The sequence below is a fragment of the Rhamphochromis longiceps genome, linkage group LG9 (assembly GCF_057381845.1).
Source record: "Rhamphochromis longiceps isolate RC_006_pf linkage group LG9, R_longiceps_female_GT1.1, whole genome shotgun sequence".
Taxonomy (NCBI): domain Eukaryota; kingdom Metazoa; phylum Chordata; class Actinopteri; order Cichliformes; family Cichlidae; genus Rhamphochromis; species Rhamphochromis longiceps.
The window spans coordinates 29,050,878-29,068,801 of record NC_140565.1 but is presented as its reverse complement, the minus strand read 5'-3'; the positions used below and the strand labels follow the sequence as shown (position 1 = coordinate 29,068,801).

The following is a 17,924-nucleotide window of genomic DNA, read 5'->3' as shown; positions in this document are numbered from 1 at the left end:
CTCCTTTGCATGGCCTTTCCTTAATTTAGCTTTGCCAACCCAGAAGGGGGTATCCTAATTAGACACAGAAAATAATTTAGGCCTATAAATGAATACCCAATAGCATTTGGGGGTATTGGTACTTTTAGCATTCAATCATTAATAGACCACTGTGAAATCAGCTGTAATTAAGCATTCTAATGCCGTGACTATTACGTGCAGTGATCAGCTTTTCAGCTATTATTAGGTTTGGATTTGGTTCTGGCTGATTAGCTAAATTGCCTTAACATGTGATCACCTTTCAGACCTGTGCATAAAGCATAAATGACAATTAATTGTTGTCTGTCGCCCAAATGTACAACCAAGATCAGATTCACTGTCTAATGAAAATATAACAAACTATACTCTAGCACTTAATTTCGACCTTTTTTACTATGACTCCTTAGAGCTCTCTATCTTTTGTGGCTATTTGAGATTCAGACTTACCATTATGCCAAGCCTGGCATGTAATCTAATGGCCAGAAGCTCAATTTCAGTTCCATTAGATATCAGAGCCCTCTTTCACTTCATTTCAGTATCTTACATGCGGTTTGGAAAACCCAGTCTCCCTTGTGGGGAAGCTGTGGCTCAGGTGGTAGAGCTGATGGCAGGCGAGCACCATGCATGGCAGCTCTGCTGCCATTGGTGTGTGAGTGTGTGTTTGAGTGGTTGAATGACGAACACATGCAGACTATTTACCATTTAGTCTAAATGTGCTTCCCTTCTTCCGTTTCCCACACACAGATATCCTTTCAACTACAAGATAACTGCATGCACTATTTTACATTATTTATTTGCATTTTTTTAAGTGCCATACCAGATCAGTATTTTCCTGTTAGCAGTCACTTGATTTCTGCTTTGACTTTTTACATACCAGATAAGTCCTAAATTCCTAACACAACAGTGTGGATGGAAAGGTATTGGGCCTTGTATTTTTGCCATCAAGTCTCAGACATTTCTTATCCTGACCTGAAACCTTGACAAATTATCTGGAATGGCAAAAAAAAACAAAACAATGGTAGACTGCACATTGAAGAGTACACATGCATATACACATGCACCTGTAGGGCAATGTAGGGTAAAAATTAAAAACAGGCTGAATTTGCTACAATGGAAATGTGAAAAAAAAGTTTTTCCTTCCACGTGACAGCTAACTGCGACATCACAAGAAGCAGATGACAATTCTCTATTGTATGTACTGGACACGCACTATATTTTTTACACTTTTAAGTACAAAGAGGCTTTTAATTGTACAGCCACGAATTCTGTCGAGGTAAATGTCTAAAGAAGACATAAGCATCCTTATTTTTGAAAACACCCTTACCATTCCCTGAGACAATGCAAGTTTAACAGTTCATCTCCACTGTAGGTTTTGCAAAAGGAAAGAAATAGACTGCTGACAAATGTCAGGTTTTGAAGCCGGCCACTTCGGGTGACTTCTCACTGAAGGATGTGTTCCACTCCCCTTAAGTACTGCTGGGCACTTCATATTTAAAATGCGTCTCTCAACAGTTCATTTTGTGTCAAGTTTAGTGTGGATACCCTGGGAGCACCATTTAAAAACCATGACATGTCAATGGTGAGGCAGAGACTTGAGTGACAGAATAATTCTCCATTAATAGAACTGGTCGCTCAAAGATCCTTTATTTCTCTAGCCTTCACATGACAATCACTGAAGACTGTTGATAAAAATCTCCAGCAGCGTATAGTGGGAGGAAAATACATGTGGACCAAGAATATAAAAGAATTTATTTATTATGTGCTTGGTTTATGACATTCAGAAAAAAAGTGATTCAAAGGGCCAAAATTTAAAAAAACAAACTATACTGGTTTTTGTGTTCTAACTTTGAAAGGTAAATCAATTTTTCATTAAGATTTGTCCATAGTTAACATTACACTTTTTCAAAATGATTTTTTTGCTTGATTGTATGTTTTGTTATTAATGATTGACTAAAGTATATTTCTTTTTGTAGTTCTCCTTTCTCTGAACAATTTATCCCTAATCGCTACAAATATGAACACTGATCAGAATCAGAAGACTTTATCCCCAAGGGGCAATTAACAAACAATCGAGCAGCATACGTTGAAGATAAGGACAATAAGAACAGGCAATAGGAGTGAAATAATAAATACACAGAATATACAGTATATACAGTTTTAAAATTACACAGTTTTAAAATTAAAGTGACTGAAGGTGAATAAATGACTGCAAGTGACTAAAAGTGAATAAAGTGTCAGTAGTGTAAGAAGAGTGTAGGTTATGTTTATGGGTGTGGGGAATGTTCTTATCGGCTGGAGTTAAAAAGCTGAGTGGCTTTGGCGACAAAGGTGGCTCTCCTCCTCTCAGTCCTGAAGGAAATGCAGCGGAGGCGTCACCCAGAGGGGAGCCATTGAAATGTGGGGTGAAGAATGTGAGAGGGGCCATTGATGATTTTGGCTGCCTGTCTTTGGGCCTGTTTGCTGAAAACCTGTGCCAGAGTTCTGACAGGCAGGCCAATGATTTTAGAGCACACTGATGAAGTGTGCTGCAGTCTGTTCCTGTTCTGAAGGCTGAAGGAGTGGAACCAGCAGGTGATGGAGAAGGTCATGATGCTTTCCAGGAAGGCATAGTAAAAAGTCATCATGATGGGTTTGCTGACTCCAAAGGAGTTGAGTTTACCAAGGAGGTATAGCCGTTGGTGGCACCTCCTGAGAATCTCCTCTGTGTTGGCAGAGAATTTCAGGAGGTTGTCAAAGATGGTTCCCAGGTATTTGTACTCCTCAACTACCTCCACTGGCTTCCCGTGGATGGCGGTGGTCTCTTTCCGGTCTCCGTTCCACCTCCACTGGCTGCTTCAGTCACCACCACCATCCACGGGAAGCCAGTGGAGGTGGAACGGAGACCGGAAAGAGACTTGTTGACCTGAACTTTCTGAGTCCTGTTGGTCAAAAAGTCCAATATCCACAGGATTAGTTGATCATCCAGGTGAAATCGGGTGGAAAGCTTAGTGGCCAGGATATGAGGCTGCAGAGTGTTGAACGCCGATAAGAAATCAGCAAACAGAAGTCTGGCGAAGGAGTCAGGGAGCTCCAGATGTTTGTGGATGGAGTCCAAGATGAAGATTTTGGCATCATCAACACCTCTGCGTGCACGGTAAGCAAACTGGAGTGGGTCCATCATGGGGTCAGTTGCTCTTACGATGTGCTGTTTTATGATGTTCTCCATGGCCTTCATCACCAGGGAGGTGAGGGCCACAGGACGAAGATCATTCCGAAACTTTGGGTTGTTTCTTTTGTGGATGGGAATGACGGTGGAGTGTTTCCACAGCTGGGGGACAGTGTGACTGTCAATTGAGATTTGAAATAGAGTCCGGAACACACTTCCTAGTTGCCCTGCACAGTGCCTCAGAACTCGACTGCTGATGTTGTCAGGGCCGGGTGAGCTCCTCTCCCTGGTCCTCCTGAGGGCTTTCACCACGACCAGGGAGAGGAACTTTCTGATGTAACTTTTTTATTGTAGCTAGACACCGATAATATTATTATAATGTACTTTTTTTATCCTTGCATTACAGATTGCGTTTTAACATGGTACTGTTACACAAAGACTTCCAATTTGTTTCTTCAAATTGTCTTCTTTCAAATTCATGCTGCAGGGCATGCAGAACTGAGTTTGCAACATATATCAATGTGTGCCAAAGGTTGGTGTCATGCTTCTCATTACATCCACGGGTTCTCCAAGTTGACTGCAGTAGGCTTTGAGGCACGATGTAATATGCAGACTAAATGATGCATTTTGAATTCCTAAGTTGAATTAGGTTAGAGGGGTATAGTGGTTAGAGGTCAGAAAGATGGGATAAGCTGTGCAAAACAAAACCCAAAAATAACCATAATAAAAAAAAATGTATGTTCTTAAATAGGGGATCGGGTGGGAGTGTGAGGCTTTTTGTGCCCACTATAAAGACAAATTAAATGCATCACCACTAGATTAATTCTTGTTGTTAAAATCCCAGTAATTATGGTGTACTAGAGTCAAATTGTAATTTCAGCTACAATTTTGTCTTCCAAAAGTAATTAATAAAGATAAAGATAATCACAATAAAATCATTCTGTGCTGCATTCTGTTTTGCAATAATGCTCCTATTTTGCCTTTTCAGCACATCATTTTTTCTGTACTTTCAGTGCTATATTAAAACAAAACAATAAGATTTTTTCTTTTTTAAAAAAGAAAAGTTTATACCTTTTATAACCTTTAATAAATCTGCTGAGCATGTTGGTACCTCTGTGTTCCACTTAAGTTATAACTAATACTTCAGCTCACCTTTCACTTTTTACACTATGAGGTCTGGCTGGTGGATTTTGTGTTTTTCCAAACTGTGTCATGCCTCTAAAAACAGGCAAATAACCACTAGGTAGAGGGCGGGAAAATATGGAAATCTTATGGATGCTGGCTGTCAAACACTATATATGGAGACTGTAAGGTAAACAAAGGGAAAATTACATGGGATTCTGAATTCTAATTGAGAAAGATTTCCTTTTGATGTAAGTTGGGAGATCTGAGAACTGCTTTTTTGAGCTAATTACAGAGCCATGGCAGAGATCTAATTAGAGTGATGCTAATGAGTCTTGTTTATCCTTATCTGATGCCAAAATGAAAATGGTTAAAAGTGAAAGAAAAAAAAAAGTGCCGACATTAGCATCTTGCCAAGTGGGATAAGAAATGTCAGCAGTTTTATTGTTTTCAAGTGATGGAATTACATAGTAATTGTGTTTCATTTTATAAAATCCAAGTGGAAAGCTTTCATACAGGGTACCTTCAGGAAACACATTCTTTGATTACAACATAGGGGTACACCTGTAAAATGTTATTTTCCTTAATTAATTTGTCACGTCACTTCATAGAAATAACCTTAATAATAATAATAACAAACACAACATGCTAGAATTGCATTTTATAAGATATACATTATTTTGTGCATTCTTTGGATGAGAAAATAAAGAAATAATAAAAAAATAAAAAAAAGTAATTTCTCCTTGTTTTCTCTCTCCACAGCCCTGCTACCATTTATGCAGGTTTTTTTTTTTAATGCAAGTATGTGATAGTGGTTTCATTTTAAAGCCCTCAGCAATCTGGAAGATAACTGCTGCCAGTTCTCAAGGGATCCTCAGATCAGCCATAGCACCAACTCCCTGCTCTGGCACCAGTCAATTTGAACTTTATGACTTCAAAAGGAAAGTTTATATTCTTAATGACCTTGAGCAAGCATGTGTCCTGTATAATGAAAGCTCACATTTTCATTAGAGGAAAAAAAGAATTGTGAGATTTGAGATTTGAACACATTCAACTTTTAACTGAGGCTTTAGAATAAAAGACATTGCATCCTTTAACATTTGATTCAGCAAGTTAGTAGTAACAAAAATGAGTTACAGCAAATATAATAATGAATATACTTAGAAGAGTGAGCAAGACATTTTCAGTGAAGTGTTCAACCTCATAAAAACCACCACTACTGCTACTGATATGCTATTTAGATTATATCATTAACCTTGATCTCTGAATCCATTCTAGAAGTTGGTAATTTATGTCTGTAGGTGGTTTTAATAGTGTTTTCCAAGAAATATCTAAAACTTTAATATAAATCAAGTTGTCAAGTCTCCAGGCTAGTGCCATTAAAAATAACACAAACCGTACCATATCAAACAAATACAGATGTGCTGCATTTAAGTGAAGCTTTATGAGTGTTAAATTGATAAGATCATTAACTGTTCCCTCATTGGTGCTGGAGAGGATATCATTTCTGTCCAATGTGCTACAGCCATTTAGGACATGACAGACAGTCCATCATGTGCTGATCCAGGAAAAAAAAGGGGATGTGTTTTGCTCAAGGCAAAGTAAACTGCAATATGAAAAAGTAACTATAAGAGAAGAAAAAAGATGGGGGCTACATGTTTGTTTACAGGACTGTTCACTATTCTCTGTTTTTATACAGTTTTCTTAAGAATTTCTCTGACAATGCTATTACAAACTTTACTTGAGTAAAGAGGCAAAATGATTTACGGTTTGCATAGAGCTGAGAAGCTAAAAGATTCTTGCCATCTTTATGCTGGAGTAAGATATGAACTGCAGTGATTTATACAATGGTTCCTCATGGGTCTCAATAAATCAGAACATCCAATTTGTACAGGAGTGAAAAATGTACAATACACTTGGCCATTTCCCCTAACAGAGCCATGTGGCTACTATGGCTATAGAGAGATTACAATGACATCCTTTACACTTTGGTGACAGCTAACCCGGACACAGCCTTGATGCTCTTCTAAGAAGGTGTCAATGCCAACATAAGAAATACTTTATGAAGGTGAAACCATTACTTGACAGAAACTGCGTGCGCGCGTGCGTGCGTGCGTGTGTGTGTGTATCAAGAGGAGTGTGAGGTCTCATCGACTTGCTGAATGGTGGGTTGCATACAAGATTTTGGGGAACCGGAGAAACAGCAGCTCTCATATATCATAGTCAGCGATTACAGGCAATAAACATTCATCTTCTTACCCTGTTAAAGCGATATTTTAAAGTCAAAGGATTAGGGCAGAGCATGCTTGTAATCACTAGTAGAAGATAAAGAGTCACATCTTCAAATGCCTCCAATTAGAAGAGATATACCACCTGTCATGCATTTAGTTGTGCTTATCATATCCCTTACATTCAAGACTTAGGGAATCCAAATCTGGGGTCATTTCATTAAACTAGAGGGGATAAACTTTAATATAAGTTATCACCATCCCTAGGTTTTCGTGTATTTGATGGAAATAGAGCATCACTTGGTGTTGTACAAGTGTATAATTATTCAAAAAATAATGTGCATTCTATTCAGTACAGCCTGACAAAGAAAAGCGACCGATGTTGCATAATAAATATATGCTGTTTATCATGTCTAAGCAGCTGATGATTATCACAGCATTATCAGCCTCACCGTTATCGAGCAAAACCCCCGTGGTAGTGCAATGCTCATGTAAGGGATAGTTTTTTGTTTATTTCTCCTCATTCTGAACAGCACCGACTTCAAAGCTGTGCAGATAAACAGGTCTAAAGCACACACTTTCATTTTCCTGTGATGTTATTTAAGCAGTTTGACATATAAAATGCAGAGCAAACTCTTTGAATCAGATAAACTGTGAGGCCGTGAATTATCATTCAATATTGGTATACTGGAAAATACTCAAAATGTTTCAGTTAAAAGTCTACACAAAGCTTGTGTGTGAAATTATATATATATATATAATTTTCATTAACTGATGAAGTGCTCGGTAAAGCACTCTGCCACTTTTACTTTATCTCTCTTGTGCACACAAATCTCCTTTTTGAAACACCCTAAAAATCAGAAGGGAAACATTTCCCACCAATTCTATGAACAGGTGGAGTAGCCTTCCAGCAATAATGCCTGCATCTGGCATCTGTATGTTAAGCAAACTGCCAGAGCCTGCATACAGATGGAAGCAATGAGGTGTGAGAAGCATTTTTGCTGACAAAACAATTGTTTTCTAAGGGAAATGTGAATATAATGCTGTATGGAGCATGAAGACTAAAGAAGGACAACTTCTACTGTATATGCATATTTATTTCTACTTCATATATCTTAAAGGCAACAAATAAGCAGTTCACTGAAAGAGTAATGCATATTTTTCCGATCTAATCTAGGCATATATGCAAGAGCAAAACATTTCATTATGTATGTTATAGGCTAGCCGTAAAGTAATTGTGTAAATATTTTATCATTTCATTTTTATTCATCACAGAGACTCATTTTTCTTCATGTGTTCTCTATACATGCCCCAGCCCACCCACAAAAAAGGCAACAAATGCAAATTTGTTAATCTAACACAGAATTTAGTTCAGAATTCAGTAGACTGTTAAACTTGCAAATCCACATAGGCACCATGTGGATGAGGGACTGTTGTGGAACCCATCAGAAGGGGTTCCACAAGGGTCTAATTTGCTCTTTTTTTATTTATATTAATAACATTTGTGACCAGCTCAAATTCACTTCTTACCTTATGTATGGAGATGATACAATTTTATATTCATCAGCGCCTTCTCTGAAAGAAGTATACACAAACCTTCAGTCCCATTTTGTCACCTTACAGATTGCTCTCCATGATGCAAAATTAGTTCTTTGTTTTCCCATAAGTCTGTCTGAAGCTCCTAACATCAAAACTCTGAAAGGTGATACCATAGAGGTTGCTGACTCATACTAATATCTATTTGGCTTGATAAGGATCTCGACTTTAAACATCATCTTACATTTTGATGAAAAAGCTCAAATTTACTGTACATTTTTTGTATAGATTAAAATGTTCTTTCTCTGTTGCCTCCCATAAGCTTGTTTTGATCTCAGCTGCATTATGGTGATGCCGTCTATCGATTTGCCTGTCCCACTACCTTAGCTAAATTAGACCGCATTTACCATGCTGCCCTAATGTATAGAACAGGCTCACATTTTATGACTCATCATTGCACTTTGTATATACCCTTGCTGGATTTACCTCACACAGTAATCGAAGAATGAAGCATATATCAAAGCAAAGCATATCAAACGTATATATATAGTTTTATAGTTGTTGTCTCGATTAATTGTTCATCTCAGAAAAAAATTAAAATTCACACTCAATGTTTTCCAAAGAAATGCATGTGACTGGGTAAATTTGCCTCAACAAATCACAAAGGGAAGCAATCAATTTTTACATTTAAGATCCTCAGCTGAACATCTTTTTTAAGACAAATAAATTAAACAAAACACGCAGACAAACAAAAATGCTCTTTCAATCAAATTACTTCAAGTTATGTTTCACAGTAAATTGTTGAGTTTATTTTTCCAGTACCCACTTCCCTCTACTATCCTACACCAAACATTATATTAATAAATATTGTCTTTGGTTGCAATGGGTGCAGCAATGCAGCTGAAGAAATTATGTCCTTGCTATTGGGGAATGATGGGTTTTCTCTATAATAATACTTAACTTTATTAAGCTCCACCCTGAGGTGACCTATGTTATCATGTGGTCTATATATCATATTGTCCCTAAGTCTTCACCCCCCATTTATCATTAGCCATAGCTGCTCTAATTTAACATTTAACAAGTTTTTGGTGATTAACAAAAGCATTAGTTATGTTGCCGTGATAGTTACTCAACTGGTAGGTGCAAGCTCTTTAAATTGTATTTTACTAAAATGTAATTATTGTTGTTATTTCTAGTAAAAACAAATTCAGAAATTATGTTACACTACTTCATATTATTGTTTTTGATTAAGATGCCAAATTACAGTTATTTATTTGCATCTATAAACAGAGCACACATAGGTGCATTTTATTGCACCTAAATTGAGTTCTTGGCTAGGTTTTCTGTTATCTCTTATGTGTGTCACATACAGGCAACTAACAGACAACTTAGCAGAGAACCAATTTTAAATTGTATCCTTAGGCCTTTTAACTAGCACCCTGTCACAAAAACACATATTTTTCCCAGTTCTTTAGCTGAATCTAATAAAAATAAAAGTACCACTGATGACACAATTTGTCATAAAATACTATTTTTTGCACAACCAAGCTGATTTACAGCTGAAAATATGGCATAGTTTGGCATGGTCTACTGTTTATCCTTTAAAAATCGGAGGAAGCTGGACAAGTGGAGGACAAAAGACGAAATTGCAGGCCTAAAAAAAAACTACCTACAGCACATAAACAGTATTTGAAAGTCCTTAAGAAATAGGAAGGAATCCAGCAAAGAACAATCTACTGTTCACCAAAGCCTCATCAGAAACTGTTTCAGAGGAAGGGTGACTGCCAAGAAACTAGGATAGGAAAGAGCAGAGGAAAGACATACCAAATACTACAGGAACTATGGTCACTGGGGAAGAAAGGTGGTGTACCAAACATTAACTTACAAGTTTGTTAAAACTGTATAAACTCTATTTTTGATTTATATACTGTATTTCCATTTATATTTGCATATTTCATTAAATCACTGCACCTATTTCCCATTTTCCTAGCAAAATATTAAGAAATGGGGGTGACTCAACTCTTAAGCATAGTACTGTCACTTCACATTCAGTCTATTAATTGTTGTACATTCATTGCAGAAAAGTCTTAAATGTTACATACATGGTACGATATAAGTCCTAGAATTATATGCATTTAAGTTTTTAAATATAAGTTAAAATTTGATGCAAGCCAGAGTGAAACCGCATCATGATCTCCTCAATGTCCAATCATTACTCCGTCTACGAAAATAAATCCTCGGGCACTTCACAGCATCCTGCATACACCATCCCAGTCTTAATGTGCTCCCTTATGAACAAACACATTAGTTGAGCAGTAGACAGGCCATTTATATTTGATGTACTGTCAGTGGTTCTCTCCTTTTGGTGAACATTTACACACATTTCTATCTTATTACAGTGGCCACTTCTCCCCTGGGAGATTGTTTTACGGGACTGTGATGGTAAGGTGGCCGACAGGGCCATTACAGTAGCAGTGAGGGGTCTGGAGGTTGGCCAACAGCTGCCTTGCCCACACTCTCAGCTGTTTCTACAGGCCCTTACACAGCAGGGGGTTCCTCAAGTGTCCCTAATATAATTGACACAAACTCTAAGGCTAATGGAGTTGCGATATAGCAATTTTTAGAAAGATTAACACTTTAGAGGTTTTATAGTTATGTTAGAATAAAGAGCTGGACTGAGAAAAAAGTATATGGTTAAAAGCATTGACGCTACTGGCAACAAGATGGATACAACTTATATGCCTGTTAGATCTTTATAGAGTAGACTGTATAGTCTAAAATGGTAAATGGTCTGTATTTGTATAGCGCTTTACTAGTCTACATTTAAAGTACATATTTTTAGATTGTTCTAAATATGTGTTTCATTAATTAAGAGTAATCATTGGCATGGAGTACACTTTGATGCGTAATGATGGTGCTCAACTTTATTAAATCCATGTATTATTACTGCTATCTGTTAGAATATCAAAGGGTAGATATTAAGCAATATGAATACTTCAAATGTAATTTAACAGATATGAGTTAATGATCTAATCTGAAAATCTAAATGTATCTCCTGACAGGATATTACATTTTGCACTGAACTAGTTCTTTCACCCCAGGAATAGGTTTTCTAAAGCCCAGCCCATTCCAAAGCACAAACAGGAGGTTTATTCAGATCCAGGTTATAGTTGAGCTTGACAAAAAAGCAATACAAAACAAGGTAGTCATTCATCACTGAAATGTCCTTCGGCACTTTCCTATTAGAACCTGTCAGGTGGGCTGGGCTCATTATTACATCATCATAATGGTGTCATCCTTGAACTTCATCAGAGTAATTGCTGCAATTTGTCACTTTGAGAGAGATGTCCCTCTGAACAAGCAACTGTATACAAGACTCAAAATGTAAACCACGCGTGCAGTCTCCACAGAAAAAATGATCTCTTCTGCTTTGTCAGTGTTCTTAAATAAAAACATGAATTTCTGAAAATTCTTCCTCAATCTGTGGCAAATATTGCTGTTATGCCATATGCCACTGGTGTTGCATGGCGTGTTCTTTGCCCTTAAAGCACCAGCTTGGGGTTGGTCATGATTTCAGTACTTTAAAAGTCACTAAATTAACAAAAAAAAAAAGAAAAAAAAAAAAGAATAGAACCAAGCTCAGGGAGGGGCAACCATCTGACGTGACCAGAAATACAAAAAGAAGAATGCATCACTAGCTACTTTTTACACAAATAGATTAGCTGCTAATGTTCTAAAAAGAGACACACAGAAAGACAACCATGGTTGTTAAAGTCTCATGTTGGTGCTCATTTCAAACAAAAGAAAGAAAAACTCTACCATAATTAAATATAGTCATTCAATTGGGGCAAATATCAATGAATAAATGAATATCAAATAGGACAAAGGTACCAGTACTTTTAAAGACTCTGTAAAAGTTAGAAGGGGTAAGCCACATGTTCGTAGGAGAGTTTTGCTTGTTTCCCATTTTTGGGCTTTTTGTTTTGCACATTGTTTCACTTTCTTTGAGTTTTGTGTTGAATCACTGGTCAGGGAAAGGTACCAAAAACTGCTTGGTTTGCTCGAGGCACCTTTAAACTATGTGTTAGATTAAGTAGAAGTGTGGGGTTTAATTAAAATACACATTAACCCACCATATTGAAAAATGATGCTTACCCAGCGCTTTTAAATCTGATGCCAAGCAATCCTTTACACCATCCACATGTGACACTGGGAGTAAGACGTGTCTCACTTTTGCCATAACCTGGTACATCATGTGTAAGTACACCATATGCATATTAATGGGATGCAAGCGGCTTTGGCTAAAGAGTAGTATGATACAACTACCAGCGCACCACTCTCTTCCACCCTGCAAACAGCTGGCTGCTGGAACATGTGACACACTTCTGATTACACGCAGCCAATTGATGTATTGCTAATTAGCGCAGCTCTGATGCCCCTTTTGAGAAACAGCAAACACTAATTAGTCTTTTATTGATGTTGTTTCATATTACTTAAGAAATATATATCAAACATTTGCTTAGTTCTTAATGTGTTGACTACGGTAAAGCTGATGTATAGGTTAAGGGCAGAATAATGTACCATGTCCACGATGTAAGGGAATACTGCTTTCACACATTGCTATGATAACATCTATTTTTCAATTTTAGAAATACATGAAGTAACCTATTATAATCCATTTGTGAGCTTGAAATAGCTCAGTGGTCAGTGATTCTAACACACTAACAAGGGGTAAATGGAGGGAGCAATAATTGTCACTGAGGGACCAATGGGCCTTTTTTAAACAAAGCTACAGTGACAGGATGCTGTGAAGTGTGCAAAGGGAAAACGGGGGTTACATGCACTCAAAAAACCCATTTAGATATTGCCCCCTGTCACCGAAAACACTTTAGAGCTCTCAAAGAAAAATAAATAATAAATGCTATTGGAAATAGACAGCTGCTAAGCCCCCTTCCCCTTTAAAAGGGCACACCGAATTAAATGCACACACCTAATATCGTTAATGCATTTTAGACCCCTCCTCCCTTGTTCTAGACATGCGCTTCAAAAAGAGAATGTGAAATATGAATTAGAGGTTGGACTAGCCAAAAAATCTTGAGTACTATACAGAAAATGGTATTACACTGAAAATGCCACTGACCTATTTGAATGACTGTTGAACATGGCATCAAACATTTAAAAATACATTTAACAACATAGCATTTTTAATTAAGTTTAAGGTATTTTACAAATTGTCCATTTAGAAGAATAGGGGAAAAAGGTCCAGGACAGATTAGACTGAAAAGCTACAGAGACTTGTCAGGATGTTTTGTTCCTTAGTGTGATTTTTTAGTGTCTCAGAATTTCAGATACATGTACTACTTGTTTTCTATGCCAGCTGTTACTTTTGAACCTTCAATCCAAAAGACATGGCACAAATGTTTTCCAGATAGGAAAGTTTCTACATGCCTGGACAGGTTGATGTAATGTAATCTGACAGTGAGGACGAGCTAAACTGGAGGCGTGTGTTTAAACTTGCTATTATGCCACTGAGAGGAGCATTTGAAGGGTGCTGTCCATTCTTTACTGCCCAGAGCTGCAAGGGCCAAAAATATAAAATGAGAAATATCTTTGTAATTACAACTTCATTTTTTGTTTAATTTCTTTCACCTTGGTAACAGCATTATTATTAAAAGTTTCCCTTGTATTCGATTAATTTTAAAACAAAATCATGACTGTGTTAACTAGTTGCCTAGTAGCTGGTTTGTAAAGTTGGAAGCAGCATTTTAAAAGTTTGCAAATGGTTAAAAATAAGGTGTAGTTAATTATTATAAACATTAGTTAAATGGCTATTATAAAGTTGTAGCTGAAAGTATGAATAGGCAGGTGAGTTAGCAGTTTCCACATGCTTTCTTTTACTTTTACTAGCTGTGTTAAGGCACCAAATGTCCTTGCTTCGGGTAAGGAAAATGTAACAAGGTTGGGTTAAAATGTGATGAGTTGGGAGTGAGACTAGTAGCACTACTGCCTTGGTACAATTCCAAAGGACATCATGTGCCCATAAAAAAGTAAAATTCACACTATTAAAACAATATAAGTAAGATTACTATTAGTAAATATTAATATTTATTGAAGTTTAATTATCAGTCATTTCAGAATGAATGGGGAACAGTTAATACGAAAGGGTCAGGCTATCCGTTTAAACTCAATAATGCAGTAGATGCATGGCCTTGGATGTAAACATACGAAAATGTATAAACAAACAGAAAAAAAAACATGTTTGCTATGTTTTGCAATATTAGCATATCTGCATTACTGACACATACACTCACTGGCCACTTTAATAGGTACACGTTTTAACTTATCAACAGTCCATTTACTCAAATATCTAATCACCCAATCAAATGGCAGTGGCTCACTGCATTTACCAGTGTAGACACAGAGAAGACAACCTGCAAAAACCTAGAATGATAGGTAGATGATAGGTTCAGAATTTGAAGTAAGCAACATGAAACCATGGATGCATCTTGACTGTATCAGTGGATCAACCTTGTGGTGGTGGTGTGAAAGCCTGGGAGAAATGTTCTTGGCACACTTTGGGCCCCCTAGCACCAACTAGATTCACAATCATGAATGTGAGTGGCAAATGTTGTGCAGCAAAGGATGCCATGAACTCAAAATGGACCCAAATTTCTGAGAAAACTTCCAGCGACTTGTTTAATCTACGCCATACGCCAATTAAGGTAGTCCTGAAGGCAAAGTGGGATCCAACATAAAACTAGCAAAGGAATGCCTGATAAAGTGCACTGAATACATATGCACTTTTTAGTACTGGTGTATAAGCTGTTCCACATACTTTGTCCAGTTTCAACTGGCCAATCTAATTCAAACATTTTAATCATAATTGTAAAACCAGCCTTTTCTACTATCTCATTCAATATCAAAGTCACATGTATTTTTCTCACTGTCTTGTACTATTTCTATCACACGAAGCAATAAAGAAAAACCAAGCGAGACAAAAAGTTTAAATTACTTCTCACAACGAATCTTTGAAATGTGTAGGTGAGGAGACACGCAGCAAAGCACCGATTGGCTTGGCTCGCTCAAAAAAGCCCATATTGCAAGCACGCCAGCACATTTACAGCATTAGTCACATCACCGCTCTTGTGTCTGCCTGACGGAGAACCTGCAGAGAAGAATGCAGTCGACCCATTTCTTTTTTCTACCTCTTCCATCTCACTCGCTATGATTCTCACCCTTTATAATAAGGTCAGTGGGGAAGCAATCATACTGACATCCTTCCAGAACAAAGAAGGTAAATACATGTTTCAGTTGCAGGTAAATGAAAATTCCCCCGGTCTCTCAAGTCACATGTATCACAGAGTGAATAGTGGCAGGATTTTTATGTCTGTGTATCTTCAATGCAATCATAAAATCCCTTGTTTACTTTGCTCTTAAAGCTCCACTTGTTCTGTATGAAAGGTTTCGATAAAACCTCGGTTTTCCTCAGAAACCAATTTGTGGGAATTATTTTCTATTCTTAGCGCAGCACGGTGAAAACTCTTTGGAGGCTGCATGCCCTCTGTCGTATGTCATACCGCTTTCATTTTGTAACTGACAAACCAATCACTACTTGCGTAATTTTCAGCTGTTTGTTGGTGTTGCTGTTGAAAGCCAAAGACAGCCATGTTTACGTGTAAGGCGTTGGAGCAAACTTTCAAAGATGGATTTCCATAATAGTATAGGAAGTGCTGGTCCAAATGACAGTGGTGAAACGCTGCAAAGACAGTAGAAATTGTCATGGAATAGCAATGAAGAACATCCTCGCAGGAGTTCACTTTTATGGAGCCTATACTTTTGGCTTTGCTCTTTCAAAAACTTCGTTTCAGGCCCATTACCTCTCACTGTTCCTTTTAAAAAAAAAAAGGAAAAATAAAGTACCAATACAAGTGCTTCTCTCACCCAGCAAGATTACCCATGTGAAGCACAAAGTCACAAGTAACAAGTATAAATACAATTAAACACTTACAGCATCCGGACCCACAAAAGCAACAAACAAAGACGCTGAATGATCAAGTTGGCTGGAATGAATGGTCCAAACATGGTGGTTTAATTTTTATTGTACTGTGCTGATGAACAGACGATTCCTTCAAACAAGCCGACCACACTTAATTAAATCTTTACTCTGGGAATTATCTCGTGAAAGCATTTGCTTTGAAGCATTTAGACTTTCAACAGTAAAGAAATTGGCAGATGGAAAGCTGCTTGTTCAGCAAATGCCTCAAGCAGAAGAACAAAACAGCAGAGGTGGAAGAGGACCAAAAGGCAAAGTGGGCATATGATTAACAGCTGATTTTGTTCTCATTTCTCTCAATTTCCCCCACGTGGGAACTAGATCTTTGTTTTCTGGTCAGTTGGAACAGAGGACAAACCCAGGATATGCAATCTTCATGAATATTCAATTTATAATTTCAACTAACTATCTTTTTGTACATTTTAGAGCTCAGCTTCCAGACAAGATTATATTATAAAGAGTACATTATCAAGTACCTCAATAGTATAAAAAAGAATATACAGTCATGCTTTTTTTAATTTAATGGTCCACACTTGTGCATTTACTGCAGCGATATCACAGGAAGAATGCAACTACATGTGATCCTTGAACAGCCTGAGTGAATAGTAAACAGCAAGCAGAGTGATCAAGTCGATCAACATACTTTTTTTTTTTAGCATTGTTAGAGAAATATCCAGGTTTGGTTATTCCACTTTTGCATACTTTTATATATTATAGAATTCCATCATAAATGAAGAATGAACTCATTTGTTTCTTTCAAACACTGAGATACAGAAAAAAAATGAATGTGAAAATATCTCACTTTGAGAATAGCCTAACCTTTTTGGCAGTGAACAAAACTGACAAATAAATACAGAAAAAAAAATACCAAAACACACAGACACTGGTTTTAGGAAAACAAAGACCTCCTGTGCAAACAAAAAGAAACATTAAAGGAAAAAAAAGAGGAAGAAAAACACCTCCTTTGCTTGTCGGTCTTCAGTCCCCATGGTGATGTGCATGAGCACTTAACCCGCCAGCAGGGTGCTCAGCAGGGTTTCCACCCAAACACAGGGCCTGTCACGAGAGGGAAGTCCAGAGGGACTCAAAACAAAAGGCCATGGGCACGCAAGGCCAGGCACAATCTGTCCACCTCTGCACTTACACAAGTAGACAAACAGTGACAGGCAAAGCGAGTTCATGTTCTTAAATAGTGCTGAGCTACACAAGAGATATGCCAGTGGCACAGGGAAACATCTGACCACTGCCCTGTCACTTCTACACTTTTTTTTTAATCTCTCATTGAACACACATGCACACGCACACTACTGTTATTGCCAGGGTGATGAGTGATGAAAGAAAAAAAAAAGGGGTAAAAGCCACAGACTCTTGACAGTGAATATCAGAATTAATATTCTGCCCCTGGTAAGTATGCTAGAGGAATGTTCACTGAGGAAATTAGAGCCTAAGAAAAAAGCCTTTAAGATAGAAACACAAAGCGAAAGCATGAATCCCTGAGGTGATGATACTAGCAGTGAGACTGTCCTAGAAATACTTTAATCTCAATATGAATCACTAATTTCATGGAAAGCAGAAAACTGTCTTCTTTTTAGTTAAGCTTTGAAGAAACATATTCACATGCTGGACGGTGAAAGCACCCATTTAAAGCGTAATAAACACTTCTATCATACCTTAGTGATTAATAAGAAATATACCAGGAGATATTACACCACGCTGTACCTCGCACTTCTTCAAAATAGGCCACCTGAATCTAAACATGAAAAAGAACAAATATCAGGTGAAACAATGATTGTGGTATTGACTTAACCAGCTTGAAAATTGT

General features: G+C 37.4%; 1 protein-coding gene across 1 annotated transcript; it reads right to left on the bottom strand.

Annotated features, from left to right (window-relative positions):
* Positions 1 to 2,390: 2,390 nt before the first annotated feature.
* Positions 2,391 to 4,377, bottom strand: LOC146662500 (uncharacterized). The gene is made up of 3 exons (XM_085417895.1): positions 4,316 to 4,377; positions 2,839 to 3,503; positions 2,391 to 2,719 (listed from the first exon to the last, which is right to left on the bottom strand). The coding sequence occupies exons 1-3, from the start codon at positions 4,375 to 4,377 to the stop codon at positions 2,391 to 2,393; spliced, it is 1,056 nt and encodes a 351-aa protein (XP_085274021.1).
* Positions 4,378 to 17,924: the final 13,547 nt, after the last annotated feature.